Source organism: Erythrolamprus reginae, chromosome Z (genome assembly GCF_031021105.1).
Source record: "Erythrolamprus reginae isolate rEryReg1 chromosome Z, rEryReg1.hap1, whole genome shotgun sequence".
Taxonomy (NCBI): Eukaryota; Metazoa; Chordata; class Lepidosauria; order Squamata; family Dipsadidae; genus Erythrolamprus; species Erythrolamprus reginae.
Window position 1 is genome coordinate 73,822,061 of NC_091963.1, and position 24,058 is coordinate 73,846,118.

General features: G+C 42.9%; 1 protein-coding gene across 7 annotated transcripts in view; it reads right to left on the minus strand.

Annotated features, from left to right (window-relative positions):
* The window catches only part of LOC139152918 (golgin subfamily A member 4-like), a 253,930-nt gene that overhangs the window by 19,462 nt on the left and 210,410 nt on the right, over positions 1–24,058 (minus strand). For all 7 annotated transcript variants that reach the window (XR_011556733.1, XR_011556732.1, XR_011556731.1 and 4 more), the window contains 3 exons: positions 18,661–18,729; positions 10,318–10,393; positions 9,762–9,865 (listed from right to left, as the gene is read on the minus strand). Coding sequence is in view for 4 of the 7 variants with exons in the window: in XM_070726337.1 (XP_070582438.1) it covers positions 9,762–9,865; positions 10,318–10,393; positions 18,661–18,729 (249 nt within the window). In the remaining 3 variants the exon portion in view is untranslated. The remainder of the gene's footprint in view (positions 1–9,761; positions 9,866–10,317; positions 10,394–18,660; positions 18,730–24,058) is intronic.

The window sequence follows — 24,058 nt, forward strand, 5'->3', positions numbered from 1 at the left end:
CTCTCTCCCTCTCCCCCCTCTCCCTCTCTTGCTATCTCTTTCTCTCTCTTTCTCTCCCCCCTCTCCCTCTCTCTCTCCCTCTCTTGCTATCTCTTTCTCTCTCTTTCTCTCCCCCCTCTCTCCCTCTCTCTTTCTCTCTCTCCCTCTCCCCCCCTCTCCTCTCTCCCTCTCTTGCTATCTCTTTCTCTCTCTTTCTCTCCCCCTCTCCCTCCCTCTCTCCCTCTCTTGCTATCTCTTTCTCTCCCCCCTCTCTCCCTCTCTCTTTCTCTCAGCAGCCACAGTGGGTAGTAGCCGTGGGGCGGCGGCAAGGTCATCAGCTGTGAGGCGGAGCTCCGGAACGGAGGCACCGACGGCGGCAGGCAAGTGCCAGCCATGCAATTCTAGCATGTCCAGCTGCCGCCGTCTGTCCCTCTGTTCTGGAGCTCCGCCTCACAGCTGACCACTCTGCCGCTGCCCCACGGCTACTACCCGCTGCGGCTGCGGCTGCCATCACCCTTCCGCTGCCGCTACCCTCCCACCAGGCCCCAAAGCTGGCCTGCTGCACCCGCCAGGGAAGCTCCAGCGGGCGGGGCGCTGCAGTTGCCGGAAAACTTGGAAGGCGCTAAGAAGGAAGCTCAGCTTCCGTTCTCACAACTTTTTGCTCTTCGCAAAAGTTTTGAGACCAGAAGCTGAGCTGCTTTCTTCGCGGCACACCTGACCATGTCTCGCGGCACACCAGTGTGCCGCGGCCCACCGGTTGGGAAACACTGCTCTAAGGTGTGCGGCCACACAGCCAAAAATAACCCCCCATGCACCCTTTTCGAAGACCGTGCAAGGAACCAGGCGTTGGAGTTGGGGGTCGGGAGTGACAAAAGTGCAGAGGTCAGTGAAGGTTAAGCTCCCCACCCCTCTGCCAGCTCGCGGAGGGGGGGACGGGAGGCGGGGAGGTGCTGGCAGTAGACATAGGCAGAAGGAAAGGGAGCTGCCGGCCACCCCCCAAGGTGCCTCTGGACCCGTCACATCCCTGGCTCTCGCCGCTGCCCTCTGCCCGCCCAATACGCCACTCTCTCTGGCTTTCTGCTCCTCCGCCTCCCACCTAGAGGCACGGCTCCACCCACAGCAGTGGCTGCAGAGGCAGTGGCAGCTGCGGCTTTTCCTCCACCTCATCCAGCCGTTAATGAAGGGGCTGCGAGAGGGTTTTCTCTGAGTGCTTTGGGAACGCCCACCCACCCCTGTCGCAGTCCCTTCACTGAGAGCGCTTTCGTCCCGTGTTGTCAGTGAAGGGGCTGCAGGAGAGGTGGGGGTAGGCATTCCCGAAGCGCTCAGAATGGAGTCTGGCAAAAGTTATGCGGAATGTCGGGTGCTCATGCGTGTGTACTCCCCATCCCCCTGCCAGCCCGCCCAGAACATTCAAAGTAAGAAACACCTTCGCCAGCCTCCGCAGAGAAGAAATGGAGAGAAAGAGAGAACAAGATAGAGAGAGAGAGAAAGCAACAGAGAGAGATAGAAAGAGGGGGAGAAAGAAAGAGACATAGCAAGAGAGAGCAATAGAGAAAGAAAGCAAGAGAGAGAGAAAGAAAACAAGAGAGAGAGAGTGAGAGAGAAAGAAAGCAAGAGAGAGAGAATGGAGAGATTAGAGGAAGGAAGAGAGAGAGAGAAAAATGATAGAAAAAAGGGGAGAAAAAAGAGAAATGAGAAAATGATTGGCAGAGAATGAGAGGAAAGAGAGAAAAACACAGAGAGAAGTGACTCTTGATTTAAAGCATATGGTAAAAAGCACTTAAATATAACAGAGAATAAAAAAAACCAGCCCTCACCTGTTTTTGGAAATGGTTCAAGAGTTCACACACACATACACACACACACAAACACACAAGGGGGAGGAGACAGGGATGGAAAAAGAGAGAAGTGAGAGAGGAAAGGAATGAGAGAAAAAGGGAGGAAGAGGGAGAAATGAGAAACAAATGAGACAGAAAAAGGGGAGAGACAGGAGAGGTACCCAGGAATGAGAACAGTGGTAGAAATTTGAGGAGGGATGATTATTAAATATGAATTGATTATGGAATATTGATAAAAGATATATTTAGGTGTTGTTTAATATTAGGCTGTATTAATTTAAAAAATTGGATTTGAATTTTAGAACTATACAGAATTACATAGGTAAAATTAATGGAAGATACATATGATAAATAAGGGATGATATGTATTGTATGATTTTATGAGTTTGCATTATGAATTTAAAATATACTTGGAAATGTAGAAGATTGATGAAAGTTAATAATAGTAAATGCTAAGTGCCTGAAAAGTAATTGAGCTTGGAAATATTGAATGAAATTATAGAAAAGTATAATTTATGGAAATATATTAATTGATGCATTGGTGTTCAGATAGATTTTTACTAGATTACTATAATACTATGATAAATATTTAAGAAATGAAGATTTTAAAGCATGGATAGTTGTGTTTTTGGTTTAGCTGGTTGTTTTAGTTTTCATTGTAATAGATTTTGGTTTTGTTTTATTATTAATTTCTTTTAATAAAAAAGAAAGGAATTATTTATTTATTTATTTATTTATTTATTTACTTATTTATACATACATACATACATACATACATACATACATACATACATACATACATACATACATACTTCTTTGTCACCCAGTCCCAAAGAGACTGCCACTCAGACATTATACTTTTCCGCCCACACCGGGGGAAAAAATTAGAGGGAACATTGGTTGATCGCTCTGACCATCAGGAAGTTCTTCCTTATTTCTAGGTTGAATCTCTCCTTGTTCAGCTTCCAATCATTGTTTCTTGTCTGGCCCTCTGGTGCCCTAGAAAACAATGTGACCCCCTCCTCTCTGTGGCAACCCCTCAAGTACCTGTAGACTGCTATCATGTCTCTCCTGGCCCTTCTTTTCTCTAGGCTATCCATGCCCAGTTCCAGCAATCTCTCTTCATAAGTCTTGGTTTCTAGTCCCCTAATAATTTTGGTTGCTCTTTTCTGCACCTTCTCCAGAGTTTGTATGTCTCTTTTGAAGTGTGGTGACCAGAACTGAATGCATTACTCCAGATGTGACCTGTCCAGGGCGTTATAGAGTGGTATTAATACCTTCTCTGGTCTTGGAGTGTATCCCCCTGTGCAGCTTAGGATTGTGTTGGCCTTTTTAGCTGCTGCTGCACTGCTGGCTCATATTTAGTTGATTATCCACCAAGACTCCGAGATACCTTTCAGAGTTACTACTGCTAAGTAGGGTTCCTCCCAGACTCTATGCGTGTCTAGGGGTTTTTTTACCTAGTGTTGTGCCGGCGTGTCTCAACCGCCGGTAATTATAGGGTAATTAGTCCAGGAAGACACACACCACACGATAAAAGGAAAACCCAAAAGTTTTTATAAACAGAAAAACAGAAACAGCTCCCTTTTTAAATGTCAAAGGGGTTTTCTGGTACACATAAGGCACAGGTTAAATAAAGTCCAATTGCTCACCCAATAACTGGGAAATTGAGTCCAATTCTAAAGTCCAGGGAGTCCACACACACAATCCTGAACAGCAAAAACCACGATCTTGACGAAACATGAATCAGATAAACTGCCATGAGGCTAAAACACCGGGCTGCACTTTTATCTGTAGCACTAATTACAGCAGCCCCACCCAACCACAGGTGGCTTCATTTTCTCTTGTAATAATCCTTTTGTTGTCTCCTATGCATCACTCTACGCATGCGTGGATGTGTCATTAATTCTTGTTCAGAATCCAGGGATGATACAGATGATTGATCTTCTCCTGGGCTGTCTGCCAAACTCCCCTCTTCCCTGTCACTCACATTTTCTTGGTCAGAGGAGACTTTGTCAGCAGATTCTACTGGGAGCAAAACAGGCCTGCGGCATGTGGATGTCTCCCCCACCTCCACCTCCACATTCCTTAGGGCAGGAACTGGGCCAGAGCTAACCACAAGAGTGAAGGACTTTACTCTTCTTGACGTTGAACATCATTTTGTTAGTTTGGGCTCACAGAGTTAATCTTTCTAAGTCTTTCTGTATTTTGAGCCTATCCTCTAGGATGTTGGCTATTCCTGCCAGCTTGGTGTTGTCTGCAAATTTGATTAGTTCCCCCTCTATTCCCTCATCTAGGTAATTGATGAAAATGTTGAAGAGCACAGGGCCCAGGGTAGAACCCTGTGGTACCCCACTGCCTACCTTTTTCCATGTGGATTTGGAGCCACTGAGGACAACTCGTTGGGTGCAGTTGGTCAGCCACCTGCATGTGTTGTAGTCTACCCCGTTTTTTTTCTAATTTGTGGATTAGGAGATTGTGATCTGCTTTATCAAAAGCTTTGCTGAAGTCCAAATATATGAGGTCAACTACGTTGCGTTGGTCTACTGATTTAGTCATGATGTTGAAAAATGATATGAGATTGGTTTGACATAATTTGTTTCTGACAAACCCATGTTGGCTGTTGGATATTATCTTATTTGTTTCTATGTAGTGGCAAAGTTGTTTTTTGATTATTTTCTCCAGTATTTTTCCAGATATAGAAGTCAGACTGATTGGTCTGTAGTTACCTATATCAGCTTGTTTCCAGTCTTCCGGTAGATCTCCTGCGGTCCAGGATTTTTGGTAGATGAGGAGAAGTGGTTCTGCAATGGTGTCTGCCAGTTTTTTTAGGACTCTGGGATATAGTCCATCTGGTCCTGGCGATTTGTACTTGTTGAGCTCCCACAAGTGGTCCCTTATTGTGTTTTTATTTATGTTGAGTTTGGTTCCGGGGCTGTTTATGGCAGTTGAGTTGCAGGTTGGTTGGTGGTTCCTTTTTGTGTGAAGACTGATGCAAAATAGGCGTTGAGCAACTGTGCTTTATCTCTGTTGTCTCTGATTTCTTTACTGTCTTCATTTTTTAGTGTAGTGACTATTTCCTTGATTTTCTTCTGGTTATAGGAGAGTTGAAGGGAAGAGGGATAACTAAGAACAGTAATATGAGAAGGATGGGAGGCCAAGTAGAAATTGTATAGAATGGTGGTTGGGTACAGGAAGATGGCTACAAATAAATGCAATTTGCAAATGTCTGAATGAAAGGGAGAATAAAGAAACACTGTTTAGGGAGGAGATAGAGAAAATAATAAGAGAAAAAAGTGAGGGTACCAAGGCGCAATCAAGTAATATATATAAGATGTTAGTGCAGTCAGATGGGTATGTGACCACAGATTGACTAAATGGTGGCAAAGTGAATTACAAGTAGATGTGCAAGAGATAAAAAATATAGTGGAGAAGATAAAGAAAATTAATAATACAAGGGTTAGGGAAATGAGAAGGAAAATATTACATAAGTGGTATCACACACCTGTTCAACTTGCATATTTCCAGCAGAATGTTAAAAATACTTGTTGGCATAGATGTCAAAATAAAGGAGTGCTTATGCATATGTTTTGGGAATGCCTGGTAGTTCAGAACTTTTGGGAAAAAATGCAAGAGGATATTAATAGGATGTTAAATATACGATGGACAATTACAAAGGAAATGGCAGTATTAGTTAAAAGCAACGAGATGGGAGAATTTAGAGAAATAAAACAAGCAGCGATAGAAAGCACTCAGGCGGTAATAGTCTTAGGTTGGAAGGATGCAACCAAAAGGGACAATACAAAATTGATACCGGTACATGGTGGATCATATTCAATTTGAGATTATAGACAAGAGGATGAACTCAGCCAATGAAACTGATTTGCGGGAGCTGATGGGACAATGGGACACGGTAAGACGATACAGTAATACCTCATGATACAAACTTAATTGGTGCAAGGAGGAGGTTCGTAAGATGAAAGGTTCGTAAGATGAAACATTGTTTCCCATAGGAAACAATGTAAAGTCAATTAATCCGTGCAACCAAAAAACCCCCCGCAAAAAAACGGCTTTCGGCGACTGCTGGGAAGCCGCGCGGGTGTTTTAAAAGGTCGCAGCCGGCCTGGGGGGCTTGCCAGCACCCCCCCGAACCCCGAACCCGGGTTCGGGGGGGTGCTGGCAAGCCCCCCGACCGGCTGAGACCTTTTAAAACACCCGCGCCGCTTCGCAGCTGTCTCCCGAAGCCGAACGCGGAAGTTCGGCTTTAGCGTTCGGCTTCAGGAGAAAGCTGCGAAGCGGCGCGGGTGTTTTAAAAGGTCGCAGCCGGCCTGGGGGGCTTCCCAGCAACCTCCCGAACCGAACCCGGGGTTCAGCAAAATTTTGCCTCTTCTTACGAACTTTGTTTGAGTTACGAACCGGCGTTCGGGAGGCTTCTGGGAAGCCCCGCCGCCCGGCTGTCACCTTTTAAAACAGCCGCGTGGCTTCCCAGCAGTCTCCGAACGCCGGTTCGTAACTCGAAAAAAGTTCGTAAGAAGAGGCAAAATTTTTCTGAACCCCGGGTTCGTATCACGAGTTGTTCGTAAGACGAGGGGTTCGTATCTTGAGGTACCACTGTATATAGCTAGTAGAATTCGAGACCAAGCTACAAGGAATAAATTGGAATCACTTTATAATATGTAAATAGATATATTGCTCTTGAGTTAAAATGGTATATATAAAATATGCCCCCATTCTGGTGAAGGGGTATGAATGTTGTCTGGTGGTGCGCACAAATCACTGAGCACATATATATATATATATACAGTGGTACCTCAAGATACGAACCCCTTGTCTTACGAACAACTCGTGATACGAACCCGGGGTTCAGAAAATTTTTGCCTCTTCTTACGAACTTTTTTCGAGTTACTGGGAAGCCCCCCAGGCCGGCTGTGACCTTTTAAAACAGCCGCGCCGCTTCCCAGCTGTCTCCCGAAGCCGAACGCCAAAGCCGAACTTCCGTGTTCGGCTTCGGGAGACAGTTGGGAAGCCGCGCGGCTGTTTTAAAAGGTCACAGCCAGCTTGGGGGGCTTCCCAGCCCCCCCGAACCTCGAACTTTTGCCCAACTTCCGGGTTCGGGAGGTTGCTGGGAAGCCCCCCAGGCCGGCTGTCACCTTTTAAAACAGCTGCGCGGCTTCCCAGCAGTCGCCGAACACCGTTTTTTTGCGGGGGGTTTTTTGGTTGCACGGATTAATTGACTTTACATTGTTTCCTATGGGAAACAATGTTTCGTCTTACGAACCTTTCGACTTACGAACCTCCTCCTTGCACCAATTAAGTTCGTATCATGAGGTATTACTGTATATATGACGGTCTTGGTATATTTGGGTTTCTTCCCGTGTAGGATTTGGAAATTTCTGGCGACGTTATCCCCAAAATATGAACAAGCGGGATGATACCTCCCGCTTACCAGACATCTGGAAACCAGTCCTCAAAAGTAACCCAGCCATAAAAACTGAAACTAGACTCAGAACACACATTGCAAAACAATCAAATAGCCTGCAAGCTCCAACTACTCAGGATATCACGCCTAATCAACAACCATTAACTAATCAGCATACTTCAGCTACATCAATGACCCCAGATGTTACCCCACTGACTCACCAGGAAGTTTCTACACAGCAGGCAATTGCTGAGCCATCAAACCACACCCAGCCACCAGTATTTATAGAAGGAAGGCAGCTCAGGTCTCGCAGTGTTCGCTTTAGAACAAGGACAGAAACACCAGCCTGAAGATGATGAGCGTGACCTCGTCGAAACATCGCCAGAAATTTCCAAATCCTACACGGGAAGAAACCCGAATATACCAAGACCGTCATACCTGTACCCGTGAAAATCCACGAAAACAAATATCTATCTATCTATCTATCTATCTATCTATCTATCTATCTATCTATCTGACGGTCTTGGTATATTCGGGTTTCTTCCCATGTAGGATACACACACACACACACACACACACACACATATATAATAGTCACTATGACTCAACAGTATGACTGTTTTGCATACTCACAAACTTTTTATCTTTTTATCTTAAATGGAATATTTCCTAGAATAGTACTGATCCTTGACACACAGCTGCACTGAGCCAAGATCTGAGCCAAGACCTGAAGCATGCTTAAACAGATGGGGGGAAAATCAGCTGAGGTTGGGGGGGGAGTGGCTTTAAGGGGAGACAAAGCTAAGCAGTCCTTATATATAATATAACCACATGTGACAAATGGTTCTTCTGAATTATTTTGTGAGAAAACAATGGAGCACCCACATAACCCTAGGAGGCTATTCTTTCCACCAATTAATCATGATTCCTGATCCGGTTTTTGTTTTTCTCTGGGGAGCTTGGGAAGTCATGCTTAGCCTGGGCTAAGAATATCGTTCTTCCTGTTTGCCTGATGGCTTTCGGGAATCCTTGTTGTTTTGACACAAAAGTGGGGAGGGAATTGAGGGAGAGCGGGGGGGGGGGCTCTGTCGTCTCAGCAAGTCTGTCTCTGGGAGGCAAATGAGGAGTAGGAGTGAAATGCATGCTGCTTGAGGAACATAGGGAGCACAGGGAGACCTTGACCTATATCGCTGCTGCTTCTGCCTCCTTGCCAGCCAGGATAACTGGAATCCTTGCTGCATATTGGGGGCTTCTTAAGCTGCTGAGGCGGGGGGGGGAGACCCCCTCCAGCAGCTCAATAAGCCCCAAACGGATGCTCTTTTTGCACTCTAGAGGGGCTTCCCTGAACCCTCCAGAGTGCAAAAAAATCCCGCATGACAGCAAACCAGAAAGGCCTGTGATCCTGTGCGGAAACAGTGTGGAGTGGGTGGCATGCGCATGCGTGGAGGAGGAAAGGGTTTTGGGCACGTCATGCATATTAATACCCCCCTCACACACACACACCCTTTTTGACATGTGCACCAAAAAAGGCTTATAGCGTCCAAGGCTATCTACATATAGGCTGGGATGAGGAATGATCACACATATCTCATGATATGTGATTTGTATACTTCATATGTCATGCAAATATCATATTTTTTTTGTGATGTAAATATGTAATTCAGCATTTCTGCGATATCACCACCTATGTCAGTTTGATATCACTAGTTTCTTGCAAATCCCACTGCTCTTTACTTATTCCCTTGCTTACTTATTGCTAATGGGCCAGATTTAAGACTGCTATCTTAACTTATTTTTACAGTTTTTATTAGTGTTTGATATAGTAATTAATACATTAAATAATGTAGACTGCTTAAGATTACCTCCGGAACCGCCTTCTGCCACATGAGGTTCAGCAACCAGTTAAGTCCCACAGAGTCAGCCTTCTCCAGGTCCCGTCAACTACACAAATGTCGTTTGGCGGGACCTAAGGGAAGAGCCTTCTTTGTGGGGGGGGGGGCGGCCCTCTGGAATCAACTCCCCTCGGAGATTCGCACTGCCCCCACCCTCTTCGCCTTCCATAAAAGCTTAAAGACTTATTTATGCCACTAGGCTTGGGGCCATTAGACCTTAGTCCCCTGGCCGATGAGTGCAGTATGCTTTGCTGTGTGAATGGTAATGATTTTAAATCTTATTAGAGTTTTTAAAAAGTTTTTTAGTATATTAATTGGATTTTTAGATATGTATATGGTATATTGTTTTTGACATGTTGTGAGCCACCCCAAGTCCTTGGAGAGAGGCGGCATACAAATTAATAAAATAAACAAACAAACAAACAAATAAATTATAATGTTAATTTTGCCAAAAGCTCTCAGAAATCATTGGGTAGAACATGTATCTGCTTCCAAAGGCTTGTTTGAAAGTTCATTCTGCCCTTCATCCTTCTTCTATTCAAATACGTCTTTCTTGTGATGGCATCATAATATTGCAACCATTATCAGAACTATTGACATCCTCATTCAGGTGCTCTTAAAAATAAAGTATACCTTTGTTTCATGGCCCATCATATATTCAAAAATCACTTTCCTCAAGTACTCAAACTCAGTTGGTTCACCAAAAACAGACACATCCAAATGACAAAGATTCCCATCTGCATAGAAAAAAAGTTGGACATTAAGTAATTTTTGCACTTCTAAATATCTACAGATATCTATGTATATTCACATTTTTCAGAAATCTATGACAACAAATTGGACAATTTGCAATATTTCTATAAATTGTTTAAACCACTAAACGTAAATTACTAAGTTTTTAAAATATCTTTTGGTACATACATAATTTTGGGGATTCTATAAAAAGTCTACTGTAAAATTACAGGTCAAAAGGGCTACAAATATTTGTATTCTTCTTATTAAAACTGTTAAAATAACTTTCTCCTATTGAAACAGAAAATCTGCATATGAGTTACCTGCTACATAAACCATCTATTATTTTGATAATTAATATCCCAATCATTTGTTTTCAGAATAGAATTACAATCTCAATTATACTTCCAAGTATTTCCTTTATATTCTATTTTTCAGTGTCAAGACAATTACTCACCTCTATAAGGTGTTTTAACTGTTGTAACATATCCAGCCTTCTCATAATTTTTCAATTTATCTTGCAGTGTGTGAATCTAAAAATAGAGTGAATCAGAAAGTACAATAATTTTTAACCAAGATTAACTATATTGGTTTAGAATAAGAATTATATTATGGAATGGTAGAATGGTGGAAACCTTAAAAACAACCATTCCCTAATGTTAAAATAGTAGGTAGTTTATATATATATAAAGGTTAAAGCTACTGCTTTACAAGGCAGACTCCCCAGGTCCAAATCCCGGTAAGAGTATGGCTGGCTGATGAAGGCAAAATAAGCTTAAAATGGATCTATACCTAGTCTCCCTTCCTTTTCATTATGAGAAAAATATGTTAAATATATATAGTTTGTCAGCTATAAAAATTTAACTGCCTTGGATATGGCCCCTAGAGGGGCTCAGAGGCAAAAAGAAAAAGAAAAAAGGAAGCAGTATGCTTCCTCCCATATTTAGGTTAAAGCTACTGCCTTACAAGGCAGATTCCCCAGGTTCAAATCCCAGTAAGGGTATGGCTCGCTGATGAGGGCAAAATAAGCTTGAAATGGATCTATATCTAGTCTCCTTTCCTTTTCATTATCAGCAACAATTTGCTGATATAATTATATATGTGTGTGTATATATATATGTACATATATATGTATGTATGTGTGTGTATATATGATGTTCCTTCAATACACCAGGGTGATTCGACACAAAAATATGTAACCCTTCCCTGGTGCAGAGCTGAAGGGATTAGATACTGTAGCTTAGAGGTTAATTCTCTGCCTTACAAGGCAAAGGTTGCAGTGAGGGTATGGCTAGCTGATGAGGCCAAAATAAGGCCGAAATATATCTATCCTAGTCTCCCTTAATTTTCAAATTCAGCAAAAAAATATGTGACACACACATATATAATTTATTTATTTATTAGATTTGTATGCCGCCCCTCTCCGCAGACTCGGGGCGGCTCACAACAATAATACGAACAATATATCACAAATCTAATATTAAAAAGTCTTATAAAAAAAACTTATTTAAAAACAAACATACAGACAAGCATATCATGCATAAATTATATAGGCCAGGGGGAGATGTCTCAGTTCCCCCATGCCTGATGGCAGAGGTGGGTTTTAAGGAGTTTATGAAAGGCAAGGAGGGGGGGAACAATCCTAATTTCTGGGGGGAGCTGGTTCCAGAGAAGGCTCTTCCCCTGGGTCCCACCAGAGGACATTGTTTAGTCGACAGGACCTGGAGAAGGCCAACTCTGTGGGACCTAACTGGTCGCTGGGATTTGTGCGGCAGAAGGTGGTCTCGGAGATATTCTGGTCCGATGCAATGAAGGGCTTTATAGGTCATAACCAACACTTTGAATTGTGACCGGAAACTGATCGGCAACCAATGCAGACTGCGGAGTGTTCGTGTAACATGGGCATACCTAGGGAAGCTGAACACTTTTCAAAGGTAGCCCCATGTAGAGAGCGTTACAGTAGTCGAACCTCGAGGTTATGAAGGCATGAGTGACTGTGAGCAGTGACTCCTGGTCCAGATAGGGCCGCAATTATATTATAATATAATATATGTTAATTAATTTTCAAATTCAGCATAAACATGTGAGATATATATATATATACAGTGATCCCCCGGTTATTGCGTTCCCGATCATTGCGAACGGGCTAATTTGCGATTTTGCAACCCGGAAGTAAAAAACACCATCTGCGCATGCGCGCCCTTTTTTCTATGGGCACGCATGCGTAGATGGCGCCGGGCAGATCAGCTGCTGGGCGGCTTCCCTAGGTCTTCCCCCTCTTGCTGGCGGGAGGGCGAGCGGCGGGCATCAGCAAGGAGTTTCCCCACCGCCCACGCAAACTCCTCGCTGCCGCCCGCCCTTGGCCCGCCCACGCGGTTCATTCTCGCCGCTTCCCAGTTGAGTCCTGAAGCGAATTCGCTTCAGGACTCAGCTGGGAAGCGGCGAGAGCGAGCGCGAGCGAATGGCTTGTCCGCCGCCCGCTCGCGCATCGCCCGCCCACGCCGTTCATTCTCGCCGCTTCCCAGCTGAGTCCTGAAGCGAATTCGCTTCAGGACTCAGCTGGGAAGCGCGAGCGAGCGGCGCCAGCGAATGGCTTGTCCGCCGCCTGCCTGCCCGCTAGCGAGGAGCCGAAGATTGGGGGCCGCGCGGCTGTTTTAAAACGTCGCCGCCGGCATGGGGGGATTGCCAGCACCCCCCGGACCCCCAACCCGGGTTTGGGGGGCTGCTAGGAAGCCCCCCATGCAGGCGGTGACGTTTTAAAACAGCCGCGCGGCTTCCCAATGAGTCCCGAAGACAAACGCGGAAGTTCGCCTTTGACGTTTGTCTTCGGGACTCAGTTGGGAAGCCGCGCAGCTGTTTTAAAACGTCGCCGCCGGCATGGGGGGCTTCCTAGCAGCCCTCCAAACCCGGGTTGGGGGTCCGGGGGGTGCTGGTAAGCCCCCCATGCCGGCGGCGACGTTTTAAAACAGCCGTGCGGCCCCCAATCTTCGGCTCCTCGCTAGCGCTGCGGAAGTAAAAACCCGCTCGTTGCGGGGGGTCCTGGAACGGAACCCTCCCAATGATCGGGGGATCACTGTATATATGTAGATTGTTCTGAGTTCGGGTTTTGCCCTGTGTAATATTTTGCATGTTTATGCGACGTTTCGGTGAAATCACATCCACCATCATCAGGCTGAAGTTTCCAAGCTTCGTGCTGTTGTAAAATGGAATGTTTGCAACTGTCCTTTCTTCCTAGTATATAGTGTGGGGGTGGAGATTTGGTTTGAATGTAGCAAATAGATTGGGTGATTATGTTTCAGTGATCTGATTGGTTGGTGTAATCATAATTATTAGAAGGATTGACATGGTGATTTTTATGAAGTGTTTTTTGTTTAAGGCTGGTTTCCAAATTTCAAAATTCCAAATTCATAATTATTAGAAGGATTGACATGGTGATTTTTATGAGGTGTTTTTTTTGTTTAAGGCTGGTTTCCAAATTTCTGGTAGGCGGGACGTATCATCTCTTTTATTTATGCAATGGGGGCTCCTCTCAATTTCTATGGCTTCTAGAGCAATTCTTCTATATAAATTCTCTGTTTTGTGAAGTAATTTAGTTTTTTCAAAGTCAATTTCATGCCCTGTTTTTTTAATGTGCTGGACAAGGGAGGAAGTCTTTTCTTCTTTTTTAACTGCATTCACATGTTCTGCAAGGCGTGCACTTACTCTTCGGTTGGTTTGTCCAATGTATGTGGCTGCACATGTTTTGCAAGGGATTTCATAGATTCCTTGGTATTCCAATTGGATTTTATCTTTGGGGCTCCTTAGGATATTAGATATTTTTTGGTTGGTGCAAAATGAAGTTTTGATGTTATGTTTGTGCAGAATTTTACTAATTTTGTCTGTGGTGCCCTTGATGTAAGGGAGGATGGTGGTACCATTGTCCTGTTCTTGATCTTGTTTTTTGGGGGGTGTCTCTTTTTTGATTAGGTTTGTGATTGTTTTCTCTTCGAATCCATTAGAAATTAATACATCTTTGAGTTTGTTCAATTCAGTGTTTAAGTGCTCATGGTCAGCTAAGCGTTTGGTTCTGGTGATGAGAGTTTTGGCCACTGAGGTGATTTGTGCGGGGTGGTGGTGTGAGTGTGCATTTAGATAACGGTTGGTATGGGTTTTCTTTTGGTAGATAGTGTGTCCTAGGCTGCCATTGGGTTTTTTATAGACCAGTACATCTAGAAAGGGAAGTTGATCATTGATTTCTGTTTCCATAGTAAACTGTATTTTGGGGTGTAGGCTGTTAAGATGTGTGAGGAAATTGTCTAGTTTTTCCTTACCATGTGGCCAAATTACAAAGGTATCATCAACATATCTCAGCCAAAGTTTAGGTTTGTATTTGGATTGCTCTAATGCATTATTTTCGAAATATTCCATATAGAGGTTGGCGATGACCGGTGAGAGGTGATCCCATGGGGGCTCCCTCTATCTGTTTATATCTTTGTTCATTATAGATGAAGTATGTACTGGTCAGGCAGTGGTTGGTAAGGTCTAGGATATATTTGGGGGGTTTGTGTTTGTCCTGGATAGCTGTCAAGGCTTCTTTAATAGGTATTTGTGTGAAAAGGGACACGACATCAAAACTCACAAGTAGGTCATCGGGTTGTAGGTTTTGTTTTTTTATTATTTGTATAAAGTGGAATGAATTTTGAACATGTGAGGTAATAGTTTCTGTATATGGTTGAAGGTATTTGGCTAAAAATTTGGCAAGGTTTTGTAGAGGGGAGCCTATAGAACTGACTATTGGTCTGAGAGGTATTCCTTCCTTGTGTATTTTTGGAAGGCCATAGAGTTTTGGACATATGGAAGATTTTTCTCTGGGGATGATTTTTTGCTGGATTTCTTCGCTGATGGGAGAGGCCTTGATTTTGGATTTGGTAGTTTTTTCTAGGTAGGTGGTAGGATCTGTGCATAGGAGTTTGTAGGCTGGGTTTTGTAGTAGAGTTGTCATTTTTTCTTTGTAGTCTGCTGTATTCATCACTATTGTGGAGTTTCCTTTGTCAGCTGGGAGGATGGTTATATGATTGTCTTTCTTCAAATTGATAAGTGCATCTCTTTCCTCCTTTTGTATGTTGCTTTTAGGAGGTTTACTAGAGCAGAGAATATTAGTGACTTTAAGTCTGATTTTGTTGGCTGTATCTGGGTTTATTTTATTTAGATTTGTTTCAATTCCACATATGATGTTTTCAGTTGGTATACGTTTTGGGGTTATTGCAAAATTGAATCCTTTTGAAAGAATATTGGTTTCTGTAGTGGTGAGTATCCTGTCTGATATGTTATGTACTGTTTTGGTCATAAGTTGTTGTGGAGGGCTGGGTTTCTGCTGTATTTCTAGTTTTTGGAGTTTTTTATTATGTGTGTCTGTCTTATATTGGGTTTCTGTTTCTGCTCTCCAGATTGATATTTGTTTGAATTTATCCCAGAGTATAGGGTGTAATTGGTTGCTGATTTTAAGGTGAAGAGAGAGAAGACTTTTGTTGATTTCATCAAGTATGAATATTTTTTTGTGGAGTTCATTTCTGATTAGGGCTAATTCAGTTCTTTTTAGGATCATCTCAATGATTGGGGTTTTTGGGTGGAATTTTAGTTGGAAGTATTTGGGAATTATTCTTTTGTCCCTGCAGTTGCGTAGGAATGTGAGATCACATAAGATGGAGGCTTTTCTGACTTCAAGTTTTTCATAGGTCCTAGTCAGTAGGAAAGTGTCCTCCCCGTAGAGGTAAGATAAACATGCAAAATATTACACAGGGCAAAACCCGAACTCAGAACAATCTACATATATATATGGAAGGGACCTGATCTGATAGCTCACACTGCTAGTTCTCTGCTTTACAAGGCAGAGTTCACCAGATCGAATCCCAGTAAGGAAAGGGTGTGGCTAGCTGATGAGGCCAGAACAAGGCCAAAATGGGACCATCCTAGTCTCCCTTAATTTTAAAATTCCAGCTAAAAACATTTAACACATACAGAATATAGTTGTCGGCTATAAATATATTAACTGCCTTGAAGTGGTCCTGGGTTGGGCCTAGAGGCAAAAAGGAGCTGTGACATTCCTTAAAATATACCAGGGTGATCCGACATAAAAAACATATAGCCCCTCCCTGGTACAAGCTGGAAGGGACCTGATCTGATAGCTCACACTGCTAGTTCTCTGCTTTACAAGGCAGAGTTCACCAGATCGAATCCCAGTAAGGAAAGGGTGTGGCTAGCTGATGAGGCCAGAACAAGGCCGAAATGGGACCATCCTAGTCTCCCTTAATTTTAAAATTCCAGCTAAAAACATTTAACACATACAGAATATAGTTGTCGGCTATAAATATATTAACTGCCTTGAAGTGGTCCTGGGTTGGGCCTAGAGGCAAAAAGGAGCTGTGATGTTCCTTAAAATAGACCAGGGTGATCCGACATAAAAAACATATAGCCCCTCCCTGGTACAAGCTGGAAGGGACCTGATCTGATAGCTCACACTGCTAGTTCTCTGCTTTACAAGGCAGAGTTCACCAGATCGAATCCCAGTAAGGAAAGGGTGTGGCTAGCTGATGAGGCCAGAACAAGGCCGAAATGGGACCATCCTAGTCTCCCTTAATTTTAAAATTCCAGCTAAAAACATTTAACATATATATATATATATATATATATATATATATATATATATATATATATATATATATATATATATATACACACACACATATACACACACACACACACATGCACACACACACACACATAAATATTTTTGCTGAATTTGAAAATGAAGGGAGGCAAGTATAGATCTATTTCGGTCTTGTGGGGGTGGGCCTCCAAAGAGGCAGTGATTGCAAAGGAAGGTGACTGTGTCCATTGAGGCACCTCCATCACCGGCTCTGGGATTCCTTGCTGCAATCCCAGCCACTCAGCTTTTTAAAAAACTCAATGGCTGGGATTGCAGCAAGGAATTTTTCCAAAAGAAAATTAACAGAGCGGGCGATGGGGGGTCCTCTGAAACAGCCGGAGCAAGGGCAGATGGGAGCGTGTGGGCCTCGCCAGCTACCCATCTGCCAGGAATTCACTTTCTGCCTGCCTCGTGCCAAGGCTCCTGCCAGGTGAAATTTTTTTTGCCAGATAAGCTATGGATCCCACTGAAGAAATTTTAGAGAATACTGTGCTCAAAATGATTCTTCATTTGCTTTGTAACCTTAAATAAAAACCAGTACAGTATTGACTATGTAATTTACCCTGGGGGGAGGGGGAGAAAGATGCTAGGAAGGAAAAAGAAAGACAGAAAGACAGACAGAAGAGAAAGAAAGTCTGATAGGAAAGGAAGGAAGGGAGGGAGGGAGGGAGGAAGGAAGGAAAAGAAAGATGGCATGAAGGAAGAGAGACAGAAAAAGAAAGATGGTAGGTAGGAAGGAAGGAAGACAGACAAAAAAAAGGAAAGGGGGAGGGAAGAAACGGAAGAAGGAAAGAAAAAGGAAGGAAGACAGGCAGACAGAAAAAGAAAGGAGGATGGAAGAAAGAAAGAAGAAGGAAGGAAGGAGAGAGAGAGAAAGAAGGAAGGAAGGAAGGAAGGAAAGAAAGAAAGAAAGAAAGAAAGAAAGAAAGAAAGACCTATGACCACAATTGAGTCCAAAATTTTGGTTGTTAAGCAAAAGCGTTGTTAAATGAGAATCACCACATTTTGCTAAATCCATGACATTTCATGGCTCTAACAGTGATGTGCAAGCTAGGGAAGTCCATCTGAAGGCATGTGTAATGTTCTAGTTATGATTAAATAAGTGGCAGAAAGTGGACTCTGGGTTTGTTTTTCCTATCACAGTAAGTGAGGTTGAATGTATATAATTTTACAAGAGCTCTCTCTCTCTCTCTCTGTATATACACATATTGTTTATATAGTAGATAATGTACGGTATAATTTTGTGTGCCTGTGTGTAATATGTATGTATACATAGAATTAAATAGTGTATTTTGGATGTTCAATAATAGTAAATAGAAAGGGAAATTGTATCTCTTTGAAGCAAGGGAAGGTCAGATACCCTAACCCTAACCCAAACCAGCGGGAGCAGCAGAGGATTAAGGTAAGTACTTGCATTTTTTTTGCCTATACCTGCCTTGGGGGGAACATATACTGTACCCGTTTACCCTCTTTCAAACTTACAGAGCTAGTTTACTGGTTTTCTTTGAAATAAATACCGGTATTCTAAAACGTTTAATCTACTGATGCCTCATTTGATGTAATTTTATTGGTTTCAATTTTTATAAGTTACCAGTAGCCACTGCATTTTCCAACCTCGACTTATACTCGAGTCAATAAATTTTCCCAGTTTTTGTGGCAAAAGTAGGTGTCTTGGCTTATAATTGGGTCGACTTATACTCAAGTATATACAGTATTTAAATTTTACATAACATGCATTTCAAATCTGATATCATGCCAATGAGCATTACTTGTGCTAATTTGTACAAGTAAAGATGGAAGCGTAACTTCATTAAGTCAGTTTCACATATTTAATTAAAAGCAGTGAAATGTAATTTTGAAAAAAAAAGTGTTTTCTTTTTTTATAAATTCATATTTGAAACACGAACATTTGTGATCTGAACTTTAGTTTAATGGAGTTAATAGGTAGAATTTGAAAGCTGCACAGGAAAGCAACAGAAAGAGGTAGGGGTAAGAATACGATTAGCATTATTTAGCATTTGATCAAACCTTATTTTGAAATTATCCTCACAAATGTGAATGAATGAGCTAAAACTGAATTTCTGCTCCCTCCCCCCCCAAGATTACGTTTTTTACCTGTTCTCTGAACTCCTGTTCTTTCAACTTTGAATCATTAACCAATGTTGTTTTTTGGGCTAACTGAGCCTGAAATACAATAAATATATAGTCTTCAGCAAAACATCCACATGAAAATTTTAATAGCAAAATTTAATCATCCTGTTATTTATTATTATTGTAATTATTATTGTAAGCCTTAGAGGAAAATGCTTCACTGACATTACTACACCTACAAAAACTCTTACCTGAAATTCTGCTATTTTTCCTTTATAAAAACATTTTTCTTTTTAATACAATAAAAACATTGCACAAGTATCTTGTATTCATATTTATGCCATTTTTTCATGATGCTTAATATTTATTATCTTATGTCAAGTCCATAGAGAAGGATTGTTGTACCTACCTGAACGGTCTTCTTGATCCACTGCGAGGAGAGTCGAATGTGGGTAATACTCTAGCCTGACTGGTAGGGACTGAGTTAAAATTTAAATATTAAGTCACACCCTCTAAATGCCCCAATAAGGCCAGTCAGAAAAACAAAGGAATGGTGTAAAATAACAATACTTTATTTACCATAACTCAACTGGAAAGACAAACCCCTGAGATTCAAATTGCCCCCACCCTCCTTGTCTCCCGCAAGACGTTGAAGACCCATCTATGCTGCCAGGCATGGGGGGGGGATTAACGTCTCCTCCCACCCTTCTGACTTAAACATTTGAGATTGGTGTGACTGTGTAGAATTGCTAAGGTTTTTTAGTAATAATGGGTTTTTAATTTAGTTTTTAATATTGGATTTGTATTCTATTGTATTACTATTGCTGTTGTGAGCTGCTCCGACTCCTCAGAGAGGGGCAGCATACAAATCTAATAAATTATTATTATTATTAAACTGACAGCAAACCAAACAACACACCTGGGTCCATTGCCGGGAGGGTTTGGACTCTCCTCAAAGTGCATCGAGAAGACCGTTCAGGTAGGTACAACGGTCCTTCTCCAATGTGGGATATACCCAAGTTTTAGTTCACCGGGCGGGAAGGCTGGACCAGGAATGATGGAGAAAAACAAGCCCTCTGTAACATCCGCCTCCCAAAGGATGCCTCCGCTGAGTCAATGTGATAATGCCGAATAAACCTGGACAGGTATGCCCACGTTACGGTTCTGCAAATGTCCTCCACCTATATTTGGGTGGCCCATGCCGCTGCAGCAGCCACACTGCGTGTGGATATAAGGCGGGTGAGAGCCCGCCTTATATGCATCTATAATGCAGGCTTTAAGCCAGTGATTGAAAGTTTGTGTGGAAACCCTTGAACCCATGGATGAAGGGTGGAAAGACACAAATAAAGACTCTGTCCTCCTAAAGGACTGTGTTCTATGGACATATATCTCTAGCGCCCTGCAAACATCTATCTTGTGCCAGTGCCGGTCAGACAGATGACTAGCATTTGAGAGTGGTGTAATTGTGTAGAATTGATTGCTTTTTAGTAGTAATGGGTTTTTAATTTAGTTTTTAATATTGGATTTGTATTATATTGTATTATTGTTGCTATTGTGAGCCACTCCAAGTCCTCGCAGAGGGGCGGCATACAAATCTAATTTATAATAATAATAATAATAATAATAATAATCATCATCATCATCATCATCATCATCTACTATCAGTGTGCCAAGCCTGTGAGAATGTTCCTGGAATAGCTTTGGAGCCAGTCGCCACTCCACGAGTTAATCGTCGCGTGGCTCAGCCAATCTGCCTGAATGTTCAACACGCTTGATATGTGTTTGGCCCAAAGGGACTCCAGGTGTGACTCGACCCACTGGAACAGCGACTCTACCTCCTGCATGAGTCAGCCTGAACCCGTCCCTCCCTGGTGATTGATGTGAGATCGGGTCACATCGTCCTTTAGAATGAGGATGTGGCGACCTTCCACCAGGTGGGCAAAGGCTTGTAAGGCCAGGAAGACTGCCCTGAGCTCCAGTAGGTTGATATTCACATTTGATTTTCTGCCTCTAATTGGCCTCCCAAGGTCTTAATTCTCTTTTCCCCCCCCCCCCTTAATGCAGAAGATAAGGCCTTAGATTTAGGCCTAGGCTGCTCCTTGTACTTAAGCTTGGGGCCCATGGAAACTGAGGCCTCCAGCAAGGTAGCCTGGGGTTGTTCAGCCATGAAGTTAGGGAAGTAACTCACAGTGGAATTTTGAAGAAATATTTCTGCAAAAGTATTTCCCTCAGAACCTTCAGGAATGGAGATACTGTTTAGCTACGAAGCAAGAACTAGTGAGGTAGAAGCCACATCCTGCCAGTCTCCAGGCAAACTAGAGACTCCCAGCATGCAAAGCGGCACTTCCAACCTTCAGAACCTCAGTTCCAAGCCAGCCTATAAGTACAGTACCAGCATGCAAAGTGAACCTCCAGGCTTCAGATGGCACCAAGGCCTGCAAGCCCTCTCCAAAATGGCGGGTGCTACCTCGGGCACTCAAAATGACGGGCGCTGCCTTCACCCCCCCCAAATTGGCGGGCGCCACCAGCAATGTTCCCTCTAATTTTTTTTGGGTGTGGGCGGAAAAGTATAGTGTCTGAGCAGCAGTCCCTTTGGGTCTGGGCGGCATAGAAGTATGTATGTATGTATGTATGTATGTATGTATGTATGTATGTATGTATAAATAAATAAACAAATAAACAAACAAACAAACAAACCAAACAAGAAAAAATTCCCTTCTTTTTTATTAAAAGAAATTAATAATAAAACAAAACCAAAATCTATTACTATTATTACTATCTTCTCCTCTTTTTCTATCCCTGTCTCCTTCCCCCTTGTGTGTGTGTGTATGTGTGTGTGAAATCTTGAACCATTTTCAATAACAGGTGAGGGCTATTGGAAATGGTTCAAGAGTTCACACACACACACACACACACACAAACGGCTGGGTTTTTTTTCTGTTATTTGAGTGCTTTTTACCATATGCTTTAAATCAAGAGTCATTTCTCTCTCTTTCTCTCTCCCCCTCTTGCTCTCTCTTTTTCTCACTTTCTCTCTCCCTCTTTCTATGTCGCTCTGTCTGTTGCTCTCTCTCTCTTACTTTCTCTCTTGTTTTCTTTCTCTCTCTCTCTGTATTGCTTTCTTTCTCTCTCTTTCTTTCTCTCTCTCTTTCTTTTTTTCTCTTGTTCTCTCTCTTGCTATCTCTCTCGCCCCCCTTTTCTCTCTCTCTTTCTCACTTACTTTCTCTCTCCCTCTCTCTTTCCATCTTACTCTGTCGCTCTCTCTCTGTCAGAAAGGGGGCTGCGAGAGCGCTTTCTCCGAACGCTTCAGGAACGCCTGCCCTGCCTCTACTGCAGCCCCCTTGCTGAAATTCCAGGACAAAAGCGCTCTCAGCGAAGGGGCTGTGAGAGGGGTGGGGTGGGCATTCCCGAAGCGCACGGAGAAAACCCTCTTGCAGCCCCCTGGCTGGGAGTGTGGATGAGGAGGAGAAGCCGCAGCCGCTACAGCGACAGCTGCAGGAGAAGTCGCGCCCCAAGGCAGGAGGCGGAGGAGGAGCAAGCCGGAGAGGGGGCGGATCGGGCGGGTGGGGGGCAGTGCCGTGAGGCCAGGGGCGTGAGGGGGCCGGAGGTAGGGGTGGCCGCGGCTCCCTTTCCTTCCACCCATGTCTACTGCCGGTGCCTCCCCACCCCCACACACACCCTCCACGGGCTGGCAGGGGGATGGGGAGCGTGTGCCCGTGGAAAAGGGTGCGCGGGGGGTATTTTGGGGCATGCACGTGCGCACACGTGCAGCTTACAGTGAACAGTGGCCACCAGGGAGCGCCAAAATGGCAGGCACTATTTTCCCTGCTCCCAAATTGGCGAGCGATGTCTTCAAGAGCCTCCTGCTCTGATCGGAGGCTCAGAATCTTCTGGCTCCCCCTCCCTTCATCTGTTAGAACTCACTTAGCTGCAAAAGGGAGCATACCAGAGAGCCTTCAAGAACTCCAACCAGGTAAATTGACAGCAAACGGAAGCGATGATCGCAGGTCTCTTTTGGGGGGAGGGTATGACTACAGAGGACAGGGACCCAGCCATAGCGACTCCCTGACTGTGGGCAATACTCCAGAGAGCAGTGGCCCTGACAGGGAAGGAATTGGGCTTTATTTGCGGAGGACTCAGCCCAGCAAGTGGAATAGTAGTCTCACTTTCTTCCTGCGAATGAGAGAAAATGTAAAATATTAGGATAGAAAGGATTAAGTAAAGGAATTTAAACATTTAATCAAATTGCTCTTTGAGAGAAAGAAAACTCATGGTCCCTACACCATGACTGAGTTTTTTAGACTGGCCTTTTGGGGCACCTAGAGGGCGGGACTTAACAAACATTTACATTTTAACTCAGTCCCTACCAATCAGGTTAGAGTATTACCCACATTGGACTCTCTATAGCAGTGCATTGGAGAAAAGCAATTCTAATATAGTATGGTCTCATGAGTTTAGCAGTTATACTTCTGAAAAATCATTTATGTTAAATTATGAAAGGCATATAGCAGAGACCAACACTGAAGCCTTTTCAATGTACAAATAGACAGTTCCAAATGTTATAATTTCAATTGTGCTTTACATAATAATATAATATTTCATCTGCAATTTTTTTGCAAAAATCTAAAAAATATTTCAGTATCGTATCTGAAAATTAATTTTCTCTCATATCTGAGATGAATCTGCCATCTGCACCTCTATAACTGTCTGGTTTGGTTCGGCAACTTATAAGGACCAACACAGACAATAACCATAACTGCAGAAAAAACAATTGCTATCAACCTGCCTTTTATTGATGACCTGTATACAGCACCAGTCAAAAAGAGGGCAGTGAAAATATTTACTGACCCCTCGCATCCTGGACATAAACTGCTTCAACTCCTACCGTCAAAATGTCGCTATAGAGCACCATAACTAAGATAATTACACACAAGAACAGTTTTCCCCCAAACATCATCATTTTGTTAAACAAATAATTCCCTAAACACTCTCAAACTATTTAGTAAGTCTGCACTACTATTACTACTATATTTTTCTCATCCCTTCCCACAATTGTATAATTGTAAGTTGTTGCTTGTATTCTTAAGATTTCTTATTAAAATTGATTGTTTCCTAATTGCTTATTTGCATCAAAGAAAAATTCCTTGTGTGTCCCATCATATTTGGCCAATAAAGAATTCTATTCTATTCTATTTATAAAAACTATTTTGCCAAAATTAAACATAAACTAAATTAAATGAATTTTTAAAAAAGGAATGGTGTAACTTATAGTGTCAATCAGTGTTCCCTCTAATTTTTGGGGGGTGGGTGGGCAGAAAAGTATAGTGTCTGAGCGGCAGTCCCTTTGGGACTGGCCGGCACAGAAATAATAAATAAATAAATAAACAAACAAACAAATAAATAAATAAAAAACCCACCCTGT